General features: G+C 35.8%; 1 protein-coding gene across 3 annotated transcripts in view; it reads left to right on the forward strand.

Moving 5' to 3' along the window:
- Positions 1-13,316, forward strand: part of ERCC6 (ERCC excision repair 6, chromatin remodeling factor) — a 46,090-nt gene that overhangs the window by 14,181 nt on the left and 18,593 nt on the right. For all 3 annotated transcript variants that reach the window (XM_051801276.1, XM_051801278.1, XM_051801275.1), the window contains 3 exons: positions 2,189-2,314; positions 5,708-5,866; positions 10,151-10,286. In XM_051801276.1, the coding sequence (XP_051657236.1) occupies positions 2,189-2,314; positions 5,708-5,866; positions 10,151-10,286 (421 nt within the window). The remainder of the gene's footprint in view (positions 1-2,188; positions 2,315-5,707; positions 5,867-10,150; positions 10,287-13,316) is intronic.

Raw genomic sequence — 13,316 nt, forward strand, 5'->3', positions numbered from 1 at the left:
AGCAGATAGTTTTTGTCCTCCCATTGCTTCAACCATTTAGATATTCACACTTTTTTAAAGAAAATAATCAAGTTTTAGTGTAGAATATCTTAATGCTATGTGTTACATGAAGTTCATAGCCTTTCAGAAACAGAAGAGCTTCTTCAAACTGTGAAAGTTTGTAGTAATAACAAGTTGCTGATTTTTCTTTGAAATGGTAATCAAATGCAAAAAAAACCTCCTGACATCTGGAGGAGATGTAGTACGAGAGCCTTCAATACTACAGCTGGAGTAATTACACACTTCAATGAAATAACAGAGACAGTGTGTGAAAAGTAGACTTGAGTAAAATTAAGTACAGGTTTTATTAGTTCAAGTTGTAGATGTATGTATTTTCTAGGTATCTGATAATTTTAGGAGAAATCCCAACATCGATCACAGTTATTACAGAAAATATAGTAGTTACATTGAGTGTCTAAATTTCTGGACAGCTTCGAGCTGATCTCAGGCCGCTTCCTCTTGGTTGTTTCGGGGTCACTTTTTCCAATGCACACTAGAGGGCAATCTGCTTCTTCCCAGGGGATGCTGCCGCCCCAGTGCTGGCTAGTGGTGATTCACGTTGGAGTATAGAGTTAGAAGCAAACCCTTGTACAAATTATTGCTCTGCTTGGGTTTAGTATGGATTGTTTACGTAGATGTCTCTTTGGAAGCTTTGTAATCTGTAGTTGTTTTGATTTTAGTGTGATAAGTAGCAGTTTCCTTCCTTGGTTTAAGTCCTGGCTGATGGTATTTTCAGCTTTGGGACAGAAATTAACCAGCATTTTTATGATTATGCTTCTTTTTCCTGACATGGATGGAATTGGTATAGTAGCTTTGAAAACATACAGCAATCAACACATAAGCCTAAAGTACACTGGACTGTGTGTACCAAGGCTGCAAAATAAAATACTGTTTACATATCAACCTCTAGATGCAGTTTATCTTCAAATGCTTAAAAGCAATGCAGAGCTTTACAGAAAAATCAGGATAAATAACTTTAAAAATGGGAAAAAAAAGGTAAATCTTATTTTTCTCACAGTTTTAAATAGTTCAGAAATCCTTCTTCCCAGAATACAGAGTGTGTTTTGAGGAAGGGGGCTAGGGGATTTGTTTTGGTTTTTTTAGAACTCTGTTTACCCATTATGCTGCCATTTTTGTTTTGCTACTACAGAGGCAACCTGAGTTAACAAGAAGCAGTTTGTCTAGTGGGTAAATGGTAGCATGTTACCAGGAGGGAAGCAGACTGTTCACTCACCTATAATGTTTGTCATTCAGAAACTGGAGCTGTCCTGAAACTGTTGCGTCCTGTTAAGTCCTCCTCCATCCAGTTACTGCAGGACTGTTCTAGAGTTCACTTTACAGGGTTTCTTCAATGTAGAGTTAAAAGTTTGGGCAGATGAGTATTCCAGCATCTCGCTCATGATACTGTTTGTTGCTTAATGCAGTAATTTTCAGTGCTAGGTGTCTTAACTTACTTCTTTTGGCCTGAATTTTTCGTTCACCACTTTTCATCCCATCACTACTATTTATAGTTCCTTGGGACCTTTTACTTTTCATGTTCCATATTTCAGGTACTTCTAGACTATCAGATCTCCTTCTCCTTCAGACTTTTTAGGAGATGAAATGTGGCTGCTTTTGTGCTGCGTCCAGAACAGCAGCATAAGGATAGTTTTAGTCTGTTCTATAGCTTTCCAGTTCCTGTAGGGATTTTGTCAGCTTACACACCACGTTTGGTGTACCTGCAGTGAATGTCATTTATATGAGAGAATTCCAGCAAAACCCAAATTGTAAGTGAAGTGCTGTTGATTAATATATACCCAACTAGTGAACACTTGACCATCAGGGGCAGATGGTTTTGGGTCACTAAAACACAAATCCATAATTTCATTGGATGAGGAATATCCTTTGGTACTTTTTCAGCAGTGGGAGAATGATGGGACAGGAAGGTAATTCTCTAAGCTGCCTGGAGTTCAAATAACATGAGGCTGCAAACTGCAAATTGCTCTGTAATTTCAAAACCTCATAAAACTCAATAGATTTAGAGCACATCACCCTAAAGATGGTGATGTTTCCACCTGAATCTTGGGTTTTTGCCTGATTTAAAATTCTGTGTCACATACACTTTCTTTTCCATGTTATAATGGAGTGTTGATTCTTCGTGTCATTCCAGGAAGTGGCAAAAAGAACGTTTGAAGGACAAAGAACATCAAACAGCTGAGGAACTTTCTGAAGAAAGTGATGTGGAATTTGAAGAGGGTTTCAAAGTACCAGGATTTCTGTTCAAAAAGCTATTTAAGTATGTATTGCATACTTTATGTTAATATTATGCTGGTGTATGATGTTAATAATATTGGTACTAATTAATAGTCATGGTGAATTCCAGATGCCCTTTACTGTAACTTTTACTTCAGTCAACGATTCCTCGACTTTAACTTCAGTTGTTTCAGTGGGATTCTTTCTTTTAAAAAAGGTTCCAGGATTGAACTTCAAAGAAATTAATTTATTGAGAGCACAAAATGCAGTTAAAAAAAATTACAGATGATAACTGGCTGATGTGAATGTTGTGGATGGGTATTACCTAAACTATGAATGGAGAAACTCTCCTTGTCTATTTTTAAATGCTTTCTTTTGGTGATGCATACTTACTCTTAATTCAGGTATGGAGTTGTAGAATTACTCCAAACATATTTACAAAAGGCAGCCTAAACAAGCTAGCAGCTGACCAGTTATCTTCTTTCATAATCTCTCCCTTACATTTCATGCATGATGGACTTGAATTCAATTTTGTTGACAACGTTTCACACAGCAGGAAAAACATCTCTTTCAAAAGCAAACTCTCTAAAATCTTATTGTTGTGGTAGAAAGCCCTGGTTTATAATGGGCATGTGTGGTATCCCTTCCAACAGAGCCACTTAGTCTTGACCTCAAAGAAATTATTACTGTTGTTCTGTAGTCCTTGGAAGGAAAGCACTAGCTCTGAAATGGAATTGAATTAATGGCTTGATTGCTGGGACCATCCAGAGCCAATATGTGGTCTCCAGTTGTTTATGCAAAGGTACTGCAGAAGTATTCATCTTGAGGATGGATGTGTGGTCTAAGCAACCCGAAGGGAAATAAAATAAAGCAGACACTAAAAATTAATCATAAAGATGCAAGCCTCACTAATGAAGGGTATCCCTGCAAGCATGAGTCAGTTGGCAAAACCTCTTAAGTGGTTAGAAAGATCAATGGAGTTGAATGATTCGTCTGACTTGTAACTTAAATGCTGATATCTCCAGTGTAGGAAAGCCCATGGTCAATAGGCATTAAACTGTTGAGTTCTGAGCAAGTTTCATACAAAACATGTAAGTATATTGACCTGAGGATATACACAGCATGTACTGTGAGTGATCTTCTTGCATAGTTAAATTACACAGAAGTTAGCTCATGCTAGAAATAGAAGAGCCTCAAGTTTGTCCTTTGGCAAATCTGTTAAAGTGGGTGATCTGTTTCTTCCCCCATGCTTGTCTGCTTTGATGAACATTCAGCAGGAATAACAATGGTACTGCTGTGGAGCAAAACCAAACAGACTTGCAAACATTGCCTTATATACTGCCTGCACTTAGCCTGAGAGAATGCTGTCTGTATTAAAAAGAAGACAGGTTTCATCATTATTTGCCTTCAGTATATGATTTCCCTGATATATCTGAAATGCAATTTTGTCTCCACAACAATGCAGCTAAACTATGGTAGCTACTGTGATGAATTTTAAGGGATGCATCACAACATGATTGCTCATGTGAAAAACAGTCCAAATATAACTATTTTGGAAGACCAGCATTTTTATTTTACTTCCACAGTATTTTTGGTATTAAAAAAAGGAGGGAACAAAAGTATAAGATTTGAAGAGAATTGATTATCTCTCCATATAAGTACAAAAAATTGAAGGAGAGGTTTCCTTTAACTTTTACATAAGTGCATGTTTATATAAAAGATGATTATGCATGATTATACAAAGAAAGGACCTGCATCTTTTACATTTTTAGATAATTTGGAGCAGGATTTTTCACAAACCTAATTCTCTACTGTGAAACTTTCTCAGGAGAAAGAAGGTGAGAAAGAGAAATACGCTTATAAATGCAGCTACTTTAAGCTCTGTATGTAATCCTAAGAAATAATACAAAATGATATCAGGAAGTTCTTGGATGCTTGTCTTCTGAAGAGACATGCTTCACATTAGTCTGGGAGAGCAGCTTCTGACTGGAATGAGGATTCCCTTCAATTCTTTACTATTTGTCAGGAAATGTTTTGTCTTCATAAAATGTAGTAATGATAGCATCTTAGCCCAATTATATCTAATCCTGCAAGCCATTTCATAGTTGTTTTATAGATTACTGCATTTTAAGGTGAATTAATTTCTAATAAGAGGGTTTTTTTAAGGGCTTCTTGGCATAATGCTTTTGAGACAGCAGTGAATAGTGTGATGTTTGAACCATTAGACGTGTTCTTTGATCATCTTTTTTTTTACCTGCTCACGCCATTTGTTTGTCTCCATTTAGCTTTCTCTAAATCCATACAGAACTCATCATAAATTGATTTTTAATAGTACTTTGTAGACACTAGTGTCATGAGCTGCTAGTAGTCCTAAATATTATTTGTTCAAGGAAGGAAACAGGATTTTGAAATGCACACAAGAAATCCCCTAGAATGAACAACCCCTATTAAAAAAAAAAAAAAGTGTTTCGTTCTTTGCTTTGCTCTGCACTCCAGGAATGCATGCTATCAAGAAAATTATATCAGTAACCTTTTTCTTCTAGTGAGTTAGGAGACAGAGAAGTGCTAAAACATGCTTGATTTCTTTCTTTTTTTAGTGTGATTTAAAGGTACTGTTTTTCATTTCTTTCTGTTGTTTTAATTTAACCTACATACATGGTGTGTTATTCCTACTGGTCTCACTGTTTCATATAATTATAAAAAAGCATGTTCTCCAGTGATTCTCAGTCCAGCATCTTATCTCCACCTTTTCAGCTTGCTATTGTAAATCTTGCTTTCCAGTCTTCTTATTTTAACTGGAATATGTTTTACCTTGTTGCTTGTACAATTTCCAGTGAAGGACTGGGAGTAGAAACTGCTCTGGTGCTCTCATAATGTTCTGCTGCATCCCATTCACTGCAATAGTTTCTGTTGTTTTGCCATGGGTTTTTTCTTCACTGAAAGAGACTAAATATTATTAAATAAACTTATTTAGAAAGAAAAAAGGCTTTGGCAGATGTGATCAGTTTTTGCAGTTGAATATGAAGTCTGTACCACAGAGAAGTCAACCTTTTCATTGAGTTCAAGGTATATGTTCCAGATAATATAATTTGCTAGACTCTTGCATGTCGTCTTTTCTGAGAAGATAATGCTTTGTAAGAGTAACTTTCCAAGTTGCTTTTAGCACTTAAAATATATATGAAATAAAATACCCTCTAATTACCATGACTATCAGTTTAATTAGAAATGTTTTAGTGTTGCATAAAGAATGAAAGTCACATGTAATGTCTGAGCCATCAAAAATGTATGACCTAGTAAATACAGCACTCATGTAAAACACACATCCAGCATGTTACTGTAACTAGTATAAGAACCTTGCCAAATGATTAATTAATGAGTACTTTCTGTTATGATCTGTGTTATCAGACATTTGCCATTTTCTTTTTCCTTGTTTTAGGTACCAACAGACAGGTGTTAGGTGGCTCTGGGAATTGCACTGCCAGCAGGCAGGAGGAATTCTGGGAGATGAGATGGGATTGGGCAAGACCATCCAGATAATTGCCTTCTTGGCAGGTCTGAGCTACAGCAATATGAGGACTCGTGGTTCAAATTACAGGCAAGTGCTCCTCTGCAGACTGTCAGTCTGTGGAGCTCAATTAATATTTCATCAGATGTATTGCTGGTGGAGGAGGGTCCTGTGAATTATTAATGACATTTCAATTACAATATTCCTTTAATTCTTTTAGTGGGGGACATCAAAGGAAAAATTTTACGAGACAATGGAGCTGTAGGGCAGGAAAAATTAAACATGTAACACTTTTAATGAATTCCAGGCATTGATGCTTCATTTTGCAGATGAGCCGCACTAGATATTTTGGGTCAATACAGTGTCTAAGGTTACCTTCCACAAATGGATTGTTTACAAACTCAATTACATTAATATCAATAGTTTACACAATATGGAATTTTAAATTAGATGTAATACCTTTAGTTCCATTTATTAAATTTTACATTAAAATATTTGTTCTGGCAAGCCACCAGGTAAATGCTTTACAGGAAGTAACAAGCTGATCTGCAATGAAAGTTAGAGTTTCTGATGGGCAGGGAATTATCCATGTCAAAAAGTAGTAGTAACAGTAAAACCAGTAACTTATACAGAGGAATTTCCATCTACTTTTTTTTTTAATTGTTGTCGTTGCTTTTCAAAACATATGTTTTACTGTGACTGGCCTTTCTTACAAGATAATTTATGGTTTTTTGTTACTGAACAACGCTTTAAAATTTCTTCTTCATAGGTGAAATTACCGGCAAGATACTTGCTTGTGTCCTTGGATTTGCAAATGCACGCATGAATAATACTTGATTTTTCTACTTCTGTTGGCCTGTTTACGTGATGTAAATAGCTACATGCAATTTAGCAACTATCATAGGACTGTACTAAACAAAAATAATTATCTTTACATAGAGGTACGTTTAAATTATGTACAGCATGCACATGAATTGTAAAATAATGCTTTAAAGAGAAAATATTCCTCTCTTTTCTCCAGTTGCTTCTTACTGTAGCCTTTATGTAAAAAAAGCTTAAAAAGAGGTCCTTCATCACTCAGGCCAGTTGATTTACTTCTATATGGCTGCCTGGTTAAGGATGCTACTGTACAGATCGTTTTGTGGGGTTATATTACCTACCCCACTTGGGGAACACTGAGCTGATGGAAATCGTTTAGGACGCCTCTTGACACTGTTACATAGTGTGAAACTACAGCAAAACTTTGAAAAGGCCAAAATCCATTTGCACACCTAAGTTGCAGTGTTCTTTCTCCATGTAAGATAATGTGTTAACCCCCTTTTTTTGGCTGGTGCATGTTATTAAGTTCATCATGATAATAATTCCGTGGGAGGAAACAAGGTTTAATTTATTGGTGAAACTTGCTCTGATTTTGCTTGTATGCTGTAAGGCAGAGGGTCTAAACAACTTGATCTTTCATAGTCCGGTATTTTCCTCATCTGGAGTAAGAGGGCAGTAATACTGGTTGACTAGTTTCTATCTGAAAGACATACTTCTGGTAAGCAGGAGACCTTCTGGTCAGCCTGCCTGCGAAGTTGGCATTGGGGTGAATGCAGTTGTGTTGTCAGCATGCCTAACTGTATTTTTTTGATTTTGAAGGAGCCTGAAGACTAGCTGAAGTAAGGAACTACTTGTTACATGGAGTAAAACTATTACAAAAATTAAAATGGCATCTCACTTCTAATAGTTATTGAGACATACAGGTGGGGAAAGCCAAATATTGTGATGCATCTGTAGAGGTGGTGACGCTGCGGTGTAAAGATACAAGGGAAGCAAGATTTTTGGAGGGGAAAAGATCTTTAGTTAGACCAGCTGAGATAGTAGGAACAAACAACAGCTTTCAAACCAACTGTCCTTTAATAAGAAAAAAAAGAAAGCATCAGCAAACTTAAATGACCCATTTCTAGCCTGTATCTAGGCTGAAATCTTGTTGAAACCTGCTGAAGACTTGGGAGTCCTTGTTTCCCAAATACATTATTTTATTTAACAAATATGTTATGTTTGACTACAGACATATTTATTTGAGAGATCAGATAAGAAACTGACAGAAAGTTTATACACTGATTATTTACCCATCTGTGCTCTTCAAGATACTGAGATATCATAAACAGCTCAATCTCTACTGTGAGTGGCAGAGATTAATTTCCATGGTGCTGGGGTAAATAAAACTCCATTGCCTCAGAAAGTTACTCTTCCTGCCTTGTTCTTTTATTTTCACTAGGGTTTAGTTACTGTTTCGGCTTGAAGGCATGATTTGCCAGTCCTTGGCAACAGACTTGGCTATAATGCAACATGTTTTCCTCTGCTAATTTTTTGAGTACTTAAAGATTGTAAATATAGTATGACTACAGCTTTTTTTTTCATGATATTAAGTTGCAGGAATAGATCTTATTTGCAATTCCAATTTGCTTCCAATTAAATAACAACAAATAAAGGATACTTGTTGTGAATTTGGGTTTTATAAACCAGGAGCAACGGAAGAAAGAGATTTGGGTATATTGATCATATATTATATTGACCATAAGCTATTACTACAGTGCAGCTGTGAAAAAGGGACAAAATACATTATGACAATATATTTGCAGTAGGAACAGGGCAGTACTGTTACCTTGGTACAAGGCACCAGTAAGATTTTTATTTTTAATGTTTTTAGTGTTACCTTTGTTCAAGGAAAACAAATATAAATTGAACGGATAGCAGATCAAATATGTTGCAGTGATCAGGCGAATGGAGGATGCCTCCTAAGTGTAGCAAGCAGAAGTATGTGATTTGTTTAGTTTTGTGAAACAGTTCAGACTGGAAGAAGTTAGATGACTCTTTTATATAAATAAATAAAAGCTCTCAAGAGAATAATAAAATGTTGGCTAGTGGAAGATGGTTAGAGCCAGACTAGACACAGAAGAGTTTTCACACAACCAAGTGGAGGGGGAGTGGATTTTCTGAAAATTGTTCAAAGAGGTGTGAACTCTTTATGTAAGATGAAGGGGGAAAAAAACTGGATAAACCCAGCATGTGAGCTTGTGTGATACAGACCAGGGGAATAAACAGAGGTATTTTGTTACAACCCATGAAGAATAAGAAACTAGTATGTTGTGGGAAAGTTGGCTTTTTTGCTATGGATATTTTTAAGAGCAGTAGCAGTGGTTATTTGGATTCATATCGTAATTTGAAGCTATTTTTTGCATCTCTGAGTTCTTACTTCCCCTTGGATTGCTGGGAGTTTTTTAATTAGACTGTGTAAGGTTGTGTGATAGTATTTGTTCATAAGCAACATCCAGGCTGTTATTCTGCGTATGTATAAGCTTTTAATAAAGAATATTATTTCTTCATGTCAGCAGTTTCTGAAGGCATTAAGACATTTAAGCCAGGTATTGATGGAGTCTGAGAAATCCTTCTTTATTGCTATCAGTGTGTGATCTTGAATGTATACTGTGATCTTTTGCATTGTTTATTTATTACCACTTGAATGTACATAGTCAACCAGACACAGATCACTATGTGACAACTGTAACTTTTACCTTTGTTTGCAAAGTCATTTTGTTCTTGTTTTTAAAGAACAAATATATTTGAAAAATAACTGCTAGTAACCACTACTTAGTATATTTCCTATGTAATTGTTGGTATTTATATGTGGTGGTAATATTTCTTGTTTGGCTGTTGTGTGAGAGATTTTTCCCTTTTTAACCTTAAGAGTAGCTCTAAACTTAATATACAGAAAGACTTTGTTTCAAACTGCCTTAGTAATTCTCAGAAACAATCGTGTGATTATGAATAAGGAACTTATGAGACAGTTTGAGCTGAGCTCAGTCCTCAACTTCCATGATGATATAGTCTGCTGCTTTAGAGTCCATGTCTTTTCTGTAAATTATGATGATGATAGTACATTATATTACAAACATGAAGCAGAACACCTGTGTGTAAATCCATTTGTGAGACTCTAGCTACACATTCTGTATAATAGAAGTAATAAAATAATTGCTTGTTAATGATTTCTTTTCTCTTACAGAAACAGCAGTCACTAAAACCTGATTTGTAATATCACAGGAGGAAGTTCCCTTATGCCTTGTTGTTTGGAGCTTTTCTATTTCTGTTTATCTTGATAGATGCATCCATAAACTGTTCAATGGATAGATTCTTTTAGCAGTACCTTCTTCATCTTCCTTTAAAAAACAGACTTCCAGGAAAACAAAGTGCCAATTAATTTCCATAGCTCTCATATTCCACTCTAAACTATAAACTGTGTCATTTTAATATGTGTGTATTTTAATGAGCCACTTAATGCAAAGTATTTATTTCATGTTAAAGGGGTTTTTTTCCTCAAATACTCTATTTTAGGTACCAGGGATTGGGTCCAACAGTGATTGTTTGTCCAGCTACTGTGTTGCATCAGTGGGTTAAAGAATTCCACACTTGGTGGCCTCCATTTAGAGTCGCTGTTCTCCATGAAACTGGTTCTTATACCAAGAGTAAGGTAATGGTTGACATCCATTTTGTAATTCCAGAGACTTTTTTTTTTGTATGCCCTTTCTCTGAATGTTTTAAAAGAACAAAAAGTTCGCTGTCTTGTATAGATTTATTAGTAAACTGGACAAAAAGTGTATGACACAGAATAGGTACACATTATGCATATTATGATTTAGACTTGTGTTACCTGAACAAATTAATCATAGTAACAGGTTTCTTGTGTGAGGCTTCCTTGTGCTGTTGTCCATGCTAGGAGTTTATGACTAGACTGCTTGTACACCAGATATATGCTTCTAGCACCTAGGAATTCTCTTCTTGCATTTCTGTGTATCAGTATGTCATTGATCTGATATTTAATATGTTTTGCATGCACGTGCAATTTCTCTTCAGTTGGTCATTGTAAGTTGACATGACTTAATCTCCTTTTCTTTCATGGCAGTGTTACTTTCTTAGTTTTCATTGTTTCAAACAGTGCATTTTCTGTCTTTTTAACTTTCTTCACCACTCTCTTCATATGCATCTTCGTAGTCTGTTTCTTAAGTTGGACAGCCTGACTTGTCTGAAGTTTCAAACTTTGGTACCTTGTAGGAACAAAACAAGGAAAACTTAAATTTTTACTTTCCCTTAGGTGCTTAAATGGATTTTCAGGATTCAACAGAACATTTTTAAATTTCTCTTTAAATATTTATTGAGTTTATTGTAATAACATTAAAATGATGTGGTGCTTAATTGCATTTGATTAAACATATTCTGAGGTAATTGATGCAGTTACAGTACATGGCAAAAAAGGAATAGCACACTCTAATGTGCTAATAGCTTCCTGTTGTTCTATTAACTTGGTGTGTTTTCAAGCCCTAAAAATCTGTTGACCTCAATAACATGCTTGCATGTCTTCCTAAATTAAATCATGTGTGCTTATTTTGGGCTATTTGTTAATTAATGGACTTGACAGAGTGGCTCAGATTTTTCCATCTGCAGGTATAGTCAGGTTTTCAAGGACTTCACCTTCCTGTTGTCCTCCCGCAAATGTATATTCAACAACTTAAAATTATAAGCACTTTAAATAGGGCAGATTTAGAGAACTGAATCTAATGCCTCATCTTCTAAGAGCTGCACAAAATACAGGATAGGTGATTTACTCCTGGATAGGATTTCTTTTCAGTATACATTCTGTCTATGAATACTTTGATGCTGATCTGATCTCGTGACAATTCCATCTTATGATAACCTGTGGCATTACAGGAAGCTGCTTTTGCATATGTTAATTTTATAATGCTTGTCCCATGACCATTCTGCCTTTATGCTCTGACGTAACACATAAACCTAAGTAAGTTTAAGAAATAAATTTTAAAATAGTGGTTATACTGCCTAAGAAGATATGTTTATTCTTTGAGATTAATTTTACATGGCCAAAAGCCAACTTGCTGTGCACCTGTGGTCTCAGTGTTGCACAGACCTGTTTGTAATTAACTGACAATTGCAAAATTGACATATTATTCTGTTAGTGTATCGTGGTTTATCACAAAATAAATGAGAAGAGTTTTGTGCTGGACAGCTGGCTTACCAGGAGAGGATTGGGGAACTGAACTTTGTTATCAACTTTGGAGTGAGAAAGGTCACTTCAGCCTCTAATGAGGTTAGAATTATCTGAACTAGTGGAAGAACACAATTGTCCTCTGGATTAACTGGACATCAGACAGTGGATTTTGAGGACTACATTATCCTGTAGTGGTTGGCCAGCAGGTTGTTTGTGATAAAACAGAGTATTGCAGCTTGTTCTCTTCAGGCCTGTGAAAGAGGGACAGATAATTTCCAAGGAACAGAGAAAGATTAATTGTAAAACTATTGAATGAGATTTTTGGAAAAAAGGAGGTAAGCAATGACAGATGTCTCATAAGGCAAGACAGTATTTCATAGCAGAAAGAGACAACAGATGAAGTTTCATTTGATAAAATTTAAGTTGATGTTGTAGGTGTGATTAGTGTATGTAATTTTTACCATAACATTGTCAGGAATCCTGAAATATTAGCAAATAGTAAATCTTTCAACATTGGTGAAATTATGTGCTTTTATGAATAGGCAGTTTGTGTTGCACCTTCTAAGATACAAAAACATCGGTGCAAGAGCCTGTCTCCCACTTCTTTAGACGTGCCTATGGAAGTATTTCACTTGACAGTGAAGAGTGGGAAGACATCTGTTCTGATTGTTTTATCATAAATTGATACCAGGCAATACCTTGCACATCTGTTCAGTTAGTGACACTTCTTTAGTGTTACAGTAGGACTTCTGAGCAATGTGGTAAGTGAAAGGCTCACCGATTTTGTTTTTGTTGTTGGTTGTTTTGGGTTTTTTTTTTTGTTTTTTGTTTTACCTTGGCATATCCTCTCTTCCCATTTTGGTTTTCTTTGCAAGCAATTACAGGATTTTCGGAATAATAGTATGGAATAACAGTCTGAATTGTGAGCACCAGATTGGCCGCCAATCTTACCAGCCAATTTCAGATCAGTCATTGAGACATCCCACTAAGATACCTCTGGGTCTGTAATATTTGTGTAGGTTTTTAGCATATGTGAAGCTTCAAAAAGGAGTTATTCCTTTCCTAAAATAACAAAGGCAGAAAATTTTGACAGTGAAGGAGAGAAGTGTGAAGTTCCAGTTTCCCCCCCTGAAATATGCTTAATAATTTAAAGACCTTCAGCTATCCTCAAGGGAAGGCAGATTGGTATTTTAGATAGTGAAAGTGAAATAGAAAGTTGAAGGGGTTTCCAAAGCTTTTGAGCTACTTTGGATGAAATGTAAAACTTGCCCCTTTTTTTATTACTATCATTTGTGATCACAGAAGATCATTTTGTTCTTCTATGATGAAAAATGTGCTTAAGTTGGAAGCAGTAGGAAAAACCAGATTTAAGTAATAGTCTTCCTTTGTGAAGTCAGCTTTCAGTTTGAACAAGGTATAGCATTTGTGGCTAAATATTTCCTGTGGTGCTGTCTTATGCTATTAAGCTCCTACTATGGTTTATGGTTAAATCTGATCTGT

This window comes from Manacus candei, unplaced genomic scaffold, assembly GCF_025592945.1.
Source record: "Manacus candei isolate 608988 ecotype Guabito, Panama unplaced genomic scaffold, ASM2559294v1 h1tg000050l, whole genome shotgun sequence".
NCBI lineage: Eukaryota > Metazoa > Chordata > Aves > Passeriformes > Pipridae > Manacus > Manacus candei.